General features: G+C 40.6%; 1 protein-coding gene across 23 annotated transcripts in view; it reads left to right on the top strand.

Moving 5' to 3' along the window:
- The window catches only part of RYR2 (ryanodine receptor 2), a 781,807-nt gene that overhangs the window by 451,422 nt on the left and 314,581 nt on the right, over positions 1-15,804 (top strand). For all 23 annotated transcript variants that reach the window (XM_035280524.3, XM_035280523.3, XM_054248004.2 and 20 more), the window contains 3 exons: positions 707-923; positions 3,899-4,003; positions 8,500-8,603. In XM_035280524.3, the coding sequence (XP_035136415.2) occupies positions 707-923; positions 3,899-4,003; positions 8,500-8,603 (426 nt within the window). The remainder of the gene's footprint in view (positions 1-706; positions 924-3,898; positions 4,004-8,499; positions 8,604-15,804) is intronic.

The following is a 15,804-nucleotide window of genomic DNA, read 5'->3' as shown; positions in this document are numbered from 1 at the left end:
GATCATCAGCATTAGTTAGATTCTCATAGGGAGTGAGCAACCTAGATCCTTCACAGGCACAGTTCCCAATAGGGTTTGCACTCCTGTGAGAATCTGAGCCACCATTGATCTGACAAGAGGCAGAGCTCAGGCAGTAATGCTAGCTTGCCCACACAGCTCACCTCCTTCTGTGCAGCCTGGTTCCTAATAGTCCACAGACTGGAACACATCATGCCTGAGGGCTGGGGACCCCTGCTTAAGAGAATCTCATTAGGAAATTGGACATTGCCAAGGGACTATTTTTTTTCCTCATTCCTTGTGAAGTCCTATAATTTTAAGCATGTAGATATTTAGATCAAGTTTTTATCTGTTGATGACTTGGGCACTTTGGGACATTAAGTGACCAGTTATTATGGACATGCACTTGATTCCCGTAAGAATGTGGTGCATGTGCCTTTCATATTTCTCCAGTGGGTGATGTCATCACTGACCCATTAATTAACAGCAGCTGGTTTTCTCTTCTGATGACCGTGATGTCCTCACATTTTACCTTTTATAATGAGAGGTCCTGGAGTTCTAAGTGATCACATTGTGCCTATACTTAGGAGCAAATGTGGCTTCTGACAAAATTACTTTTGTACTCATGATTTTTTCCTAATAGTTCGTTAATTAGAAAACTTCAATGTGCACCAGAGATAAAACTGACTGTAACAAGCATCCTTTTTAGGGTACGCTTTCTGCTTGGGGGGCGACATGGAGAATTCAAATTTCTTCCTCCACCTGGGTATGCGCCTTGTTATGAAGCTGTTCTGCCAAAAGAAAAGTTGAAAGTGGAACACAGCCGAGAGTACAAGCAAGAACGAACTTACACACGCGACCTGCTGGGCCCCACAGTGTCCCTGACACAAGCCGCCTTCACACCGATCCCTGTGGACACCAGCCAGGTACCGAGATCAATTGTTTGTACTGGAGTCATTCTGACACGGCTTTCACACTTGGGCTGCAACCCATAGGAATGCATTTCACAGTAATACAATTGTTCAATTGACATGTAGGACTGAAACAAGTCTCATAAAATAGTACTTACCTGGTCAACATAGTGAAACCCCGTCTCTACTAAAAATACAAAAAATTAGCTGGGCATGGTGGCGCATGCCTGTAATCCCAGCTGCTGAGGAGGCTGAGGCAGGAGAATTGCCTGAACCCAGGAGGCAGAGGTTGCAGTGAGCCGAGATTGCGCCATTGCACTCCAGCCTGGGTAACAAGAGCGACACTCCGTCTCAAAAAAAAAAAAAAAAAAAAAATAGTACTTACTTTTACCATTTCCACTCATTTTCTATTCTATGTTTTTTTTTGTTGTTGTTGTTATCATTTTTTTTTTTTTGAGATGGAGTCTCACTCTGTTGCCCAGGCTGGAGTGCAGTGGTGTAATCTTGGCTCACTGCAAACTCTGCCTCCTGGGTTCAAGCGATTTTCCTGTCTCAAGTAGCTGGGATTTCAGGAGACGGCCACCACATGCAGCTAATTTTTGTATTTTTAGTAGAGATGAAGATTCATCATGTTGGCCAGGTTGGTCTCGAACTCCTGACCCGCTTTGGCCTTTCAAAGTGCTGGGGTTACAGGCATTAGCCACCACACTCAGCCTCTGTTCTATATTTTAAGAAGTTTTCCCGGCCAGGCACGGTGGCTCACACCTGTAATCCCAGCACTTTGGGAGGCCAAGGAGGGCAGATCACAAGGTCAAGAGATTGAGGCCATCCTGGGCAACATGGTGAAACCCCGTCTCTACTAAAAGTACAAAAAAATTAGCCAGGTGTGGTGGTGCGTGCCTGTAGTCTCAGCTACTCGGGAGGCTTAGGCAGGAGAACTGCTTGAAACTGGAAAACGGAAGTTGCAGCGAGCCAGGATTGCGCCACTGCACTCCAGCCTGGCAATAGAGCGAGACTCTGTCTCAAAAAATAAAGAAGTGTTCCCAACCCAATAAACTGATTCCCTAATGTACTAACAGATTACAACCTGAAATGTTAAAAACACTGTTCAGGGTTGTCTTTAAACTTTTATTAAAATAATTAATATTACTCAGTTTATAAAGTACATGTTATACTTTTAAAAATAGGCAATAATAGCAACAGACGGAAGTTAGTGACAAAAATCATAAAAGAAATTTTAAGGCATAATAATGCTAAGATTTCATATCTGGGGTAATTATTGCTCTTGAAGTAACATCATACAGATGTGGCACACACTGATTTTAGAGTGTACTTGTTAAGTTCCTAACCTTTCTGGCACTAGGCACTGGAATCCTGGAAGGCAATTTTTCAGTGAACCAGTGGGCCTGGGTTGAAGGTGGTTATGGTTTTGAGATGAAACTGTTCTACCTCAGATCATCAGGCACTAGATTCTCAAAAGGAGTGCACGACCAAGATCCCTCACAGGCACAGTTCACAACAGTTTGCACTCCTATGAGAACCTAAGGAGAATACAGAGAAAGATGAGGATACTGATGATTTCCTTCTTCCATACAATTACGTAGAAAATATTAACTGACTTTGTCTTGCGTATAGATTAATATCGGGAGCTCTAGAGTCAAGATGCCTGGCATCAAGTGCCTACTCTTCCCTTGGGGGAGCTGCTCACCTTGTTTATTGGGATGCTGACAATACATTTGCCATAGTTAATAGACACCATATTACTTGGCAAATAGGTACCCAACGAATGTCAGCCGTTGTTCCCCTTTTTCTGTTTTATAGATGTAATGGTGTTCTGAGGTTGGCAATGAATTAAATATTGATTTGTGTTGATGGCGAAGTAGCTTCAGTGAGGTTGGTTAGATACTGAAAGGTGGTTTATTAGTTTTTAAAGAGCAAAGACATTGTTTCTGAAGCCTGAAGCTGAATGACTACCATGCCTCAGAAGCTTCACTTGCTTAGTTCCTTGAATCCTATTTCTTGTTCCCCCTTTGTATATCATGTTAAAATGAACATGCCAATGTTGTTCATGGCCAAAATTCAGTCTGCATTGCCCACTGCTAAAACGTGGGAGGATACGTATAGTGGTACCTAAGTTTATAGGAAAAAAGATTGGTCCATAGAAATGGACAACTAGATTATGTCATGGTAGGACCTTAAGGATTACCTGAGATGCAGAAAACTTCCATCAGGGAAAGGAAATACTCATCACCTGCTTCTCGTGGAAATGACACCTCGTCATTGGGCACTGGGGTTATTTGCCCACTCTTACCCGATGTTCTCTATGAACATTACATTTCTTCCTTTCAATGGTGACATGTAAAGTTTCTTCTTGTTTCTGCAAGGCTTATATTTAGAAACCACTAACAATAACAGAGTAGGGGAAGACATCAATCACTACAGTCAGACATTTACCTGCTCAGTCGGCAATGTCTCTCCCATTGCCTGATTTCCTTCCTTCCCTTCTCTCCCTCCCTCCCTCCCTCCCTCCGTCCCTTCCTCCTTTCCTCCCTTCCTGCCTTCCTCCCCCCCCCCAAAAAAAAAGACATTTACCTGCTCAAAGATCCCATGGATTATAATGTGGGCACTGGGTTGCCTTTACCTTGGCTTATGAATGCTGGCCAGGTAGGTGTAAGAGCTTTGGGGTGGTTTCTCATTTTAAATAATGCATTCTTTGGTAGTTGCTCCATGTCCATTAAACATCTTTCAGTTGTCCCCACCATCACTCCAATTTTTTTTGTGGCTCATAAATTGATTTGGAAACCTAAGTTGTCAAAAAAAAAGCCCGCAAATTTATTTAAAGAATGGCATGAAATAGATGGTGTAGAATTTTGTTATATGATTGTTTTAATGGTTTATGAGGCAGTTTCATTTAAGTCCATTGGCAGTGAAGACCGTCTTACTGCATTTGTCTCCGATGTGTCTTTTCTTTTTCTTTCCGTAAATTTTAGATCGTGTTGCCTCCTCATCTAGAAAGAATAAGAGAAAAACTGGCAGAGAATATCCATGAACTCTGGGTTATGAATAAAATTGAGCTTGGCTGGCAGTATGGTCCGGTACGTAATTTTGAAATTTATTTTTGGATTCTGTTAATACATCTTTCTGAAAACATAGCTTTTTCTCCCTTTTCCTGCCATGAGGTGACATCAGTCAATTGGATGGATTTTTTTCCCCCTACGCATTAGTTTTTGTGCAGTTTTGCTTTACCACATTATTATAGTAAATGGGGCTGACAGCTGTTATTGTCAGGTTCACTGAAGGACGGTCTAGCTGCCCAGACAATTGAAACTTACCAGTCTTTAGGCTGAACGTTCTGTTTTCAAATCGCAGTTAACATATACAGATAATAGATATTGATTTTTAAGTCACTTAGAAAAACTCGGTGAAATTGAAAGTGAAAACTGAAAATGGAAAGAAATAAGGCAACATTTCTTATAAGAAACATCCCTTGCTGAGGTTCCTTTTCTTTCATCCCAATTCTGTGTGGAAGCAGAAGATCTGCAGGCAGTAGTTACTAGTTGGTTTCACAGGTAGAATGAAGACTGGGAAATCATGATTGCATGCGTTTCTAAATGATATTTTACTGAAGATCTTAGTTTACAACTTAATAAAATTCAGATTTAAAACAACTTCCTGTGTAATCTCAGCATATATCATATGCCTGTTTTCATCAAAACCATGGTAATGCTTTCATTTTTATGATATTATACGAAGTGTTCCAAAGGCTGTGACACTTTCTTATACCTGACTGAATATAGAAATTAATGTACTGACCCATCATAGTTTATTGCATTGAGCTCTAAAGAAATAATATTTACTATTAATGTTAGCAGTAGTATCGTGTGAGACTCCACACTACTCAGTAACATTTATATATTTATTCAGTGTTTTGCATTCTCACGTACAGATTATTAGGTTTAAGTGTCATTACAGTGAACTGGGTTGTTTTATTAAGTCAGTGGTACTTATGATGACCTTGCAGATAGTTCTTGCGGTTGTGAAATGCCTTGGCAAGCATCACATAGCTAGTGAGTAGCAGCTCCAGGACTGGAATCAAGGTTTTCTAAGACAGAGTTTGGAAAGTGACTGCAGGTCACTATAAGGCTTCCTGCAGCATGACCAGAAAATGGGATGCTTTTATGAGCTAAATGATAGACATTTGTTACACCAGCAAACACCTGGGTACCTAGTTTTGTGCTACATTCAAAAAAAAAAAAGTTCTTTTTTCTCTTCTTTTCTTTTTTTAATTAAAACAGAGTTTCGCTCTTGTTGCCCAGGCTGGAGTGCAGTGGTGCGTCTTGGCTCGCTGCAACCTCCACCTCCCAGGTTCAAGCGATTCTCCTGCCTCGGCCTCCCAAGTAGCTGGGATTACAGGCACCTACACCAACTAATTTTGTATTTTTAGTGGAGACAGGGTTTCACCACGTGGCCAAGTTGGGTTTCGAACTTCTGGCCTCAGGTAATCCGCCCGGCCTCAGCCACCCAAATTGCTGGGATTACAGGCTGGATTACAAGTGTGCCTGGCCTCATCAATTCTTAAAATTGAAGGACAGGTATAAATGCCAAATAAAAGACGGAACTGTCTATTAGTCAGTTGGAGGAGAGATAGTACAAGCGTGTAAGTAATGGATCGCCAGAGGAATTACAGGCAATGTTCTGCACAACTTTCAAACATAGGAAAAGATAATTAGATGCCAAGAAGATTAAAAAAAAAGTTAACATAAAAAACAAACAAAATATAAAACAGAACCCCATATTGTAATAGCAAATATTTTACTGGGCTTCTAAGACGATCTCTATTGCAAACTCAGTAAGTTCCCCTAGACGATTCTGTTTTGCAGTGAAAGCTTAGGAAGCTTAGGTGTGTTTCTTCTTTAAGAACTGACTGAAATATAAGGTCTCATTGATTCTTCCAGTTAAATTTAGTTCTGTTTAATACCATACATCCTGTCATGTTCAAAACACTCTTCGAGTTTTCAGACACTGACAGATAATACGGTACCTACCGCAGAGCCAGGAAGCTCACAATTGACCCAAGTTAATCCTTTGCTGGGCCTGAGGCCAGTTGAGGCAACACTGGGCTTGACGTACCTCTGGGGGAGACAGCAACCCCTTGGTCTGCTGCTGTTGCGTTAGTACCTGCATCTTGCTCTCATCTCATGTATGATTTGCAGCCTGCTTCTTTTCCAAGATCTTCCCTGAAACACCTTTGTGTGCAGTAGCAATAATCCTTGACCTGTGATTGCTCTTATTCTAGACTAAGATAGGTGCCTATTTCTATGCTGATTTCATAAATCCTTTAACATTTTAAGTGATGTTTTGAAGTATTTTTTGGGTGGAGTAATTTATATGCCCAGCATGCTGGATTTTTTTGTTGTTTTGAAGAAGTTATAGTTTCTTTGGGATCTGTTTCCCAGGAGCATGGTGCAAGGGCGCTATTTTACAGAATAACGAGGCAGATCCATCTGTCATTTATTTGCCCCTTTCACATTGATTGTATGTCTGGGGTGTGTAATATACTGGGGGCCCAATTTTGAAAAGACCTTGACTCTTAAGGTGTTGTGTTTGCCTTCTTGGCTTTTCCTGTTTGGTTGAATGATAGCTAGGCAAACAATTACAGAGTAAAGAAGAAATGTTTAGCTCTTTCCTGGGAAATCAGGTAAGGCTTCCAGGAGAAAGTAAATATTTGACCCAAGGCTGAGGGGTGGGTACAAGATGGCTGGCAGTCAGAGAGCATGTGTAAAAGTGAGAGGCAGAAGAGACAGGACGTCTGCATGACCTTTCAGTAGCACCGTGTTGCAAGGGGACTCCTCTTCTGTGGTGCAGACTAGAAGAGGTGGGAAGCCAGCTCATTTAGGAAGGAAGTGTGTCACAAAAGGCTTTGGGAAGAATGTGACTTCATTCTGCAGGGGACTAAAGAGCATTGAAATATGCTTAGCTGGGAGGTGGCAGACTTATGTCTGCTTTCAAACGAAGCTCTGCTGTGAATGTGGAAGAGGAGAGAACCTAGAGTCAGGAAGAGGGACAGGGAGAGGGCATAGGGACCCCAGGTGAGAGGCGACTCAGAACCCCGCAGCAGGGATGGAGAGACGTGATTTCAGGAGATGTTTCAGTGTTCACGTGTGGGATGTAGTAGGAGAAGGAAGGGAATCTGGGCAGATAGCTGGTTTGGCTTAGACCCTTGAGAAGATAGTGGTGTTGGTTATTCTCTGCTATAGAGTAGTGGTAAAGTAGGGATGACCTAAATGGCGAGATTATCTCCGGTTTCAGACACATTCATTTTCTAAATGTTCATTTGGTGTTTCATTTGTAGGGTTAGAGACTGAGACTTTAGAGTTAAATTACATAACTCAATTTCATCTTCAGAGTTATGCAGTTAAATAAGTATACCTAATATATGCTTTTATACAAGTCTTGTTCATTTGTAATAATGGCCAGAAAGAAAGGAATAAATACATCATTTCTAACTTGGTGACCGCAGCAGACTTAAAACAAAAAAGCTCACTCGTATTTACGTACTTGATATGTGGCATTTATAGGACCAGGTAATGATGCTCATGAGGTAATTTGTTCCCTGACAGCATACGGCTGCTATCTGGGCGCCGCCACGGCATTAATGCCGATGCAATTTAGGTCTCTGAGAAGATAACAAACCTAATTACGAATGCAAGGAGAGGGAACATCTTTCTCATTAATTCATTCCTAAAACCTTGCATGTAGTTTAATGTGACTGCTAATAGCAGTTTCAAGGATTAATATAAAAACCGCCTGCATAGGATGCTAATGGATTTTGTGAAGGTAATAGGGTGATTTGTGAGATCAGGAGGTAACTTGCAGGGGTAAAATGAACAGCCAGAACCACCTCAAAGTGTGTATGTCAGTGAGTCCTGTCATTAACTGATGTCTGCCATCAGTTTGGTTCTACACAGGAAATTTACTACGAATTAAAACGAAGTCATTACCACAGCCTTCTTATACAGAATTTATTTCAATTTATAAAACATGTGTCAAGTGCCTACTCATACCAGGCATCTGTTAGGTGTTTGGAACACATCAAAGAACAAAAGAGACCAAAATGTGTGCATTTTTGATCTTCTAATTCAGGGAGACAGACAATAGCACAGTAACTCAATAAATCCAATCTGTTAGAAGGCGTGTGGACAAAAAAAAAAAAAAAAAAAAAAGAGTAGGGTGGGCAGGCAGACTGTCCTAATTAGGCAAGTGGGCAGGGTAAACCTCACCAAGAAAGTAATATATAAACAGATGCTGCAAGGAGCTGAGTGAGCAAGCCTGTGGGAATCTGGGGTATGCGCGCGCATGGCGGGGGCTCATGGAAGCTCTGCCAAACAGAAGGGAAGGAGCACGGATAATGCCAGCTTTCACCAATGACCTCAGACACTCACTGCACCTGCGAGGTTGTGGAGGCAGGTTTGCGGGGCTGGTGATCTGGGTGTTGCTCCTTGCCTTCCGCCTCTACTTTCCACCACACGAATTCCATTGCTAGTGCCTGGCATTGGAGACGATTCTGTGTCAATTTCCTGTCCTGTTTCAGGTTAGAGATGACAACAAGAGACAACACCCATGCCTGGTGGAGTTCTCCAAGCTGCCTGAGCAGGAGCGCAATTACAACCTACAGATGTCACTGGAGACCCTGAAGTGAGTTTCTCAACTTTTTCTATTTTCCTATCTGCCTTACCTGGAAACAAACAAACAAACAGAAAACCACCTATTGATGTTATATGTTAATTCAGCTATGAAGTGATTTTTGTTAAGAGTAGTGAAAAGTTATTTCCACTGAAATTATTTTACCAGGGACCTGGAACGTAAAATTTCAACCTCATTTCAAATTCTAGAATTTGGGCTCGGATATAGAGTCATGAGCTGCATAACAGCATTTGACTCAATGATGGACTGTATATATGACGGTGGCCATGAGATGATAACAGAGCTGAAAAATTCCTATCGCTTATGACAGCATAGCTGTCATACTTCCTAGTGCAATGCATTATCTTTTCTTTATTTAGACACCCAAATACTTACCATTGTATTACAGTTGTCTTCAATATTGGTGAAGTAACGTATACAAGTTTGTAGCCTAGCAGCAATAGGCTATATTGTATAGCCTAGGTGTGTAGTAGGCTCTAGGATCTAGGTTTGGACAGGTATACTGTGTGATGTTCACAAAATGGTGAAATTGCTGAAGGACCCATTTCTCAGAGTATGTCCCCATTGTTAAGTAATGCCCAACTCTGTATCCTCAAGGACGCAGATTATCATGGAAATACACACATTAGGCATAGAGTGAGTTTAGGGTCTACTAGGAACTTAAAAGGAACAGCAATATATACACATCAAGTAAACTGAGAACCTAAAGTTGAAAAATGAGAAGGTTTGCTTGTAGTAAGGAATGCATAATGTGCCTGTAATCCCAGCTACTCAGGAGTCCTGAGTACTTGGATTCAGCATCTCTGATCTTCCTTTGTGCCCTTGACATGAGGTTTGCCTATTTAGCGTAGTAATTCATGGCAGCTCATTACTTCTTCATCTTTTACAACAAAATGTTTTATTGAAAGGTCATGGTCTAACATAATTTAAACTTGCATTGCATTCCCTACCATGTTAGCAATTGACAGCTAAGCCAGCTATTGCAGAGAGTAAATTCTGGAGTGTAGAAATCTCTGTATTTGGGCCGGGCGCGGGGGCTCACGCCTGTAATCCCAGCATTTTGGGAGGCTGAGGCGGGTGGATCATGAGGTCAAGAGATCGAGACCATCCTGCTCAACATGGTGAAACCCTGTCTCTACCTAAAATACAAAAAATTAGCTGGGCACGGTGGCGCGTGCCTGTAATCCCAGCTACTCAGGAGGCTGAGGCAGGAGAATTTCCTGAACCCAGGAGGTGGAGGTTGCGATGAGCCGAGATCGCGCCATTGCACTCCAGCCTGGGTAACAAGAGCGAAACTCTGTCTCAAAAAAAAAAAAAAGAAATCTCTGTATTTGCATTCGGCATGCTGTGCCTTTGACTGTTACATGTAATCCAATGTCATTCTTACCAGCTGCTGGTGGCTGGTTTGGTTAATCTTCAGACGGCACGTACTGTGGTTTTATTCTCTCTGGCGAATGTAAATCACCCTCTTCATAAGCAAATTCTTAACACTTCTTTGTGGATTTTCTTTTTTGTTTTTTGTTTTTTCTGAGATGGAGTCTTGTTCTGTTGCCTAGGCTAGAGTGCAGTGGTGCAACCTTGGCTCACTGCAACCTCTGCCTCCTGGGTTCAAGTGATTCTCCTGCTTCAGCCTCCTGAGTAGCTGGGATTACAGGTGTGTGCCACCTCACCTGGCTAATTTTTGTATTTTTAGTAGAGACGGGGTTTCACCATGTTGGCAGCCTTATCTTGAACTCCTTATCTCATGATCTGCCCACCTTGGCCTCCCAAAGTGTTGATTTTCTTATAGCCAGTTTATATGATGGACTGATTTTTATTGATTGATTGATTGATTGATTTATACATCAAATTAGGGGAAAACACCCATACTTCTCTAAGATTTATGCCATCCCCAATTCCAGTGGTTTAGAGAAGGTACAGTACTTTCTTTCTATATTTCCTTTAGTCACTTATTTAGTTGGCAGGCCCCAGAGCAGTGTAGGTAAGAACGCAGACTCTGGAATTGCGTCGTCTGGGCTTAAGGGCTTGTTCCACCAAGGGAATGTGGCTGGAGTCACTCAGCTTCTCTGAACCATAGGTTTTCTTCTCCTTAGTAAAATGAGGATTATAATGCATTTGCTTCATGGAATTTTTATAGGGACTATCTGATAGGATATTGATAAAGCCTTTAACACCGTGTTTCTGACAGAGGAAGCACAGTCTAGGTTTTTTGTTTGTTTGTTTAATAAATATATCATGGGAAGGATGAACAGCTTCATTTGTTTAAATCTTTAGAAGTTCTAAATAACAAATAAGCAAGAAAGTACTCCAGAATATCTCTTATTTTGGGTTGAGGAGTGATTTAATCAAATGTAAATTTTGGATGCTGTGTCTGTGATTTGTTTTCTTATGTAAATTGTTGACAATGACAACTTACTTTAAACTTGCATTATCATCTGGGTATCCTAAAATTGTGACACTCTCAGAACAGCACAGCTTGGCAGAGTATGCCTGCCAGACGCCCTTAATGTGATCAGTGTTACCAAAGGCTCAGTTTCTGGTTCAGTTTTCATTATTTTCCAAATTCCAGATCTTGATTTCAAAATAAACAGCTCACATTTTAGAAATAATTGATATAAGGATTTTTAATCAACATATAATACACTTTCATGGAATTTATTTCTTTGGAAGTTAACAAAAATAGAGTGACACTACAATGATATGATGTTTTTCTCCTAGCAAAGTATTTTTCCTAAAAATTATTTTTAGGTGATGTAGTATGCTTGTACATGTATGCAGCAAAGGGTGGGAGGAACAGTAGGGACCCAGGACATAGGAATGGAGAAGAAAGCAATATGGAAGGAGACAAATAACAGATAAGGGGAGAGGTGGAGCAAGGGAGCAGGTTGGTTTCTCATACCTCTATTCCTCCTCCTCTTCTCCCCCAACCCCCTCCCCCTCCCCTCCCCTTCTCTTACTTTCCCTTCTCCTCCTCCTTCTCCCTCCTATTCCTAATCTCCCTCTCCCTCTCCTTCTCCCTCTCCTCCTCCTCCTTCTCCCTCTCCTCCTTCTCTTCCCTAATCTCCCTCTCCCTCTCCCTCTCCTTCTCCCTCTCCTCCTTCTCTTCCCTAATCTCCCTCTCCCTCTCCCTCTCCTTCTCCTTCTCCCTCTCCTCCTCCTCCTCCCTAATTTCCCTCTCCCTCTCCTTGTTCCTCTGCTTCTCCAACACTCAGTTAATGTATATCGTACCCATTAAGTAATTTCTCATCGTCTACTCCCTTCCAATCCCCTCACTCTTCCAGGTCTCCATTATCTATAATTCTACTCTCTGTCCCTGTGTACACATTTTTTAACACCCACTTATGAGTGAGAACACAGGTATTTGCCTTTCTGGGTCTAGCTTATTTCAGTTAAGATAATGATCCCCAGTTCTAATCAGGTTGTTACAAAAGACATGATTTCATTTTTCTTTACAGCTGAATAATATTCCATTATGTATAAATACCACATTTTCTTTATCCATTCATCTATTGATGGACACTTAGGTTCTTCTGTATCTTTGCTGATGTGAATAGTACCACAATAAACATACAAGTGCAGATGTCTTTTTGATGTATCAATTTATTTTCCTTTGGGTAGATATCTAATAGTAGGATTGCTGGATTGAATGGTAGCCTTATTTTTAGTTCCTTGATAAATTTCTATACTCTTTTTTTTTTTATAGAGACTACACTAATCTACATTCCCACCAATAGTGCATAAGAGCTCCCTTTTCTCCGCATCCTCGATAACATCTGTTTTTTTGTTTTGTTTTGTTTTTAATGATAGCCATTCTGGCTGGTGTAGATGATATCTCATTGTGGTTTTAGTTTGCGTTTCTCTGATGTTAGTGATGTTCACCATTTTCTCGTGTATCTGTTAGCCATTTGTATGTCTTCTTTTGAAAAATGTCTATTCATGTCTTGCTCACTTTTTAGTGAGACTATTTGATGTTTTTCTTGTTGTTGAATTGTTTGTTTCTTGCATCTTCTGGGTTAATGAGTAATTTGATGTCAGATGAAGTGTTTGCAAATATTTTCTTGCATTCTGCAGGTAATCTCTTCACTCTGTTGATTCTTTCACTGTGCAGAAGCTGATTAGTTTTAACAGGTCTTGTTTGTCTATTTCTCTTTTAGTTGCCTGAGTTTTTGAGACCTTAATCATAAATTCTTTGCCTAGACCAATGTTCAGAAGAGTGTTCTCCAGGTTTTCTTCTAGTATGTTTTATAATTTTTGGTCTTTGTTTAAGTCTTAACCATTCTTGAGTTGATTTTTGTATGTGGTGAGAGATAGGGGTCCAGTTTTACTCTTGTGCATGTAGTCATCCGGTTTTCCCAGCAACGTTTATTAAAGAGTGTATTCTTTCTCAAATGTATGTTCTTGTTGGCTTTGTGAAAGCCAACAAATATGGCTGTAAATATGTAGCTTTATTTCCAGGTTCTCTATCCCCTTCCATTGATCTATTTGTTTTTATACCAGTACCACGCTGTGTTGGTTACTATAACCTTATAATAGAATTTGAAGTCAGGTAATATGATGCCTTCTTTTTTCCCCCCTCAGGATTTTAGGATTGTTTTCCCCTAATTCTGTGAAAAATGATAAAAATGACATTGGTTGTTTTCTTTTTTTTTCTTTTTGAAACAGAGTCTCACACTGTTCCCTGGGCTGGAGTACAGTGGTGCCATCTTGGCTCACTGCAACATCTGCCTGGTGGGTTCAAGCAATTCTCCTGCCTCAGCCTCCCAAGCAGCTGGGATTACAGGCACCCACCACGAACCTTGGCTAATGTTGTGTATTTTTGAGTAGACGTGGAGATTACAGGTGTGAGCCACTGTACCCGGCTTACAGTGTTTTTCAACCAATCAAAATTACTGGTATTTTGATAGGCGTTGAATTGAATTTGTGGATTGCTTTGGGCAGTATGATCATTTTAACAATATTCTTCAGATTCATGATCATGGGATGGTTTTCTGTTCGTTTGCGTCATCTATAATTTCTTTCATCAGTGTTTTGTAGTTTCCCTTGTAGAGATCTTTTATCTCCTGAGTTAAATATATTTTAATTTTTATGTGGATATTGTAAGTAGGATTGCCTTCTCAATTTCTTAGCTAGATTGTTATTGGTCTATAGGTATGCTACCAAGTTTTGTACATTTATTTTGTATACAACTTTACTGAATTCATTTATCAAATAAGAGTCTTTTGTGGCATCTTTAGGTTTTGTTTGACATTAAGATCAAATCATCAGCAAATAAGGATAATTAAACTTAATCTTTTCCAGTTTAGATGCCATTTATTTCTTTCCACTGCCTAAATGCTTTGGCTAGTCTTCCAGTACTGTAATGATAGGATTGGTGAAAGTAAACCTCCTTGTTTTGTTCCAGTTCTTAGAGGGAGTGCTTTCGACTCTCTCCATTCAGCATGATGTTAGCTGTGCATTTGTTGTTTGAAATTTTTAATGATCCTTCTTGGAATATCCTAAAGATACTTTTAAAACATGTAACATTTTAAAATTTGGAACCCTGCTTGGTTTTATTATAATTCTTCACTCATCGTCTTTTCTCCTATCAGACTGTAAATACTGTCAACAGAAACATGTGCAGTAGTCCTCCTGAAAATATCCAATGGGAAATTTTGGAAATAACGCTTAAGTTTTAGATTGCCTGCCATTCTGAGCAGTGTGATGAAATCTCACACCCTGCTACTTTTTCCTCCCCAGGCTGTGAATCACCTCGTTGTCTCTCTGGTGCATACTGGATAGGCTACCCTCCTGTTACTCACTTAGTTACCATCTTGGTTATTAGACTGACTGTCATGGCATTGTAGTGCTTTCATTCAAATAACCCTTCTGGCCCCAAAGCACAAAATTAATGATGCTGGCAATTTGAATATGTCAAAGAGAAGCCATAAAGCGCTTCTTTTAAGTGAAAAGGTGAATATCCTCAATAAGGGAAGAAAAATACTGTATACTACTGGGCGCAGTGGCTCATGCCTATAATCCGCACACTTTGGGAGGTCGAGGTGTGTGGATCACCCAAGGTTGGGAGTTTGAGACGAGCTTGACCAACTTGGAGAAACCCCGTCTCTACAAAAAATATAAAATTAGCCGGGTGTGGTGGAGCATGTCTATAATCCCAGCTACCTGGGAGGCTGAGGCAGGAGAATAGCTTTGACTTGGGAGGCAGAGGTTGCAGTGAGCTGAGATCATGCCATTGCACTCCAGCCTGGGCAACAATAGCAAAACTCCATCTCAAAAAAAAAAAATACTGTATAGTGAAGTTGCTAAGATCTACGAAAGCAATAATTCTGTCTGTGAAATTATGTGAAATATACTGTTATGATCATTCTGTTTTCAATTAGCTACTTTTTTTTACGATGTCTAATTTACATGTAAAATTTTAGTTTGTATCATAGTATGATGGATAGGGAAAAGTATAGGGTTTGGTACTATCTGTGGTTTCAGGCATCTACTGGGGGTCCTGGAACATATCAGCCATGGATAAGGGGGGACTAATATACTACAGAATACATTAGACATGGTGGTAACTCTAAATATTTATGGGCTTACATCTTTATGCACATGTGGTCTATTCTGTTCACTGTCCATGTGAGTTGAAGTCATACTTTTCTAGGTAGTTTGCACTGGGAAGAAGATTATGAGGCTGAATAAGTTATGAGAAGATTATAACTGTTGGCATAAAACAGTGGCTCTCTCAAAAACCCTTAAGGATGACATTAACTACTGAAATTTTCTATGGTTCAGGCCTGCTTTTGATGTCAGCACACCATGTGACTTTGTCTCTCAGTCCGGACTCACATTAACTACATTCATGGCATGTAATACTGAGGTGATAACAACTGCCTTATAACCCAAAATATTCATTTTTACAGATCAGCTTGGGAAGACACATTATAATCAGAAGATTACTTGGTGGACATGTGCTCAAAGTTTAATTGCCTGAGTTTGTGATAAATCCTAATATTATGATTAATCTTGAGTTCTTTTTTTTTTTTTTTTTGAGACGAAGTTTCACTCTTTTCACCCAGGCTGGAGTGCAATGCCTCGATCTCGGCTCACCGCAACCTCCACCTCCTGGGTTCAGGCAATTCTCCTGCCTCAGCATCCAGAGTAGCTGGGATTACAGGCACGTGCCACCGTGCCCAGCTAATTTTTT

The sequence above is a fragment of the Callithrix jacchus genome, chromosome 19, assembly GCF_049354715.1.
Source record: "Callithrix jacchus isolate 240 chromosome 19, calJac240_pri, whole genome shotgun sequence".
Classification (NCBI taxonomy): domain Eukaryota; kingdom Metazoa; phylum Chordata; class Mammalia; order Primates; family Cebidae; genus Callithrix; species Callithrix jacchus.
This window is presented reverse-complemented; position numbering and strand designations above follow the sequence as displayed.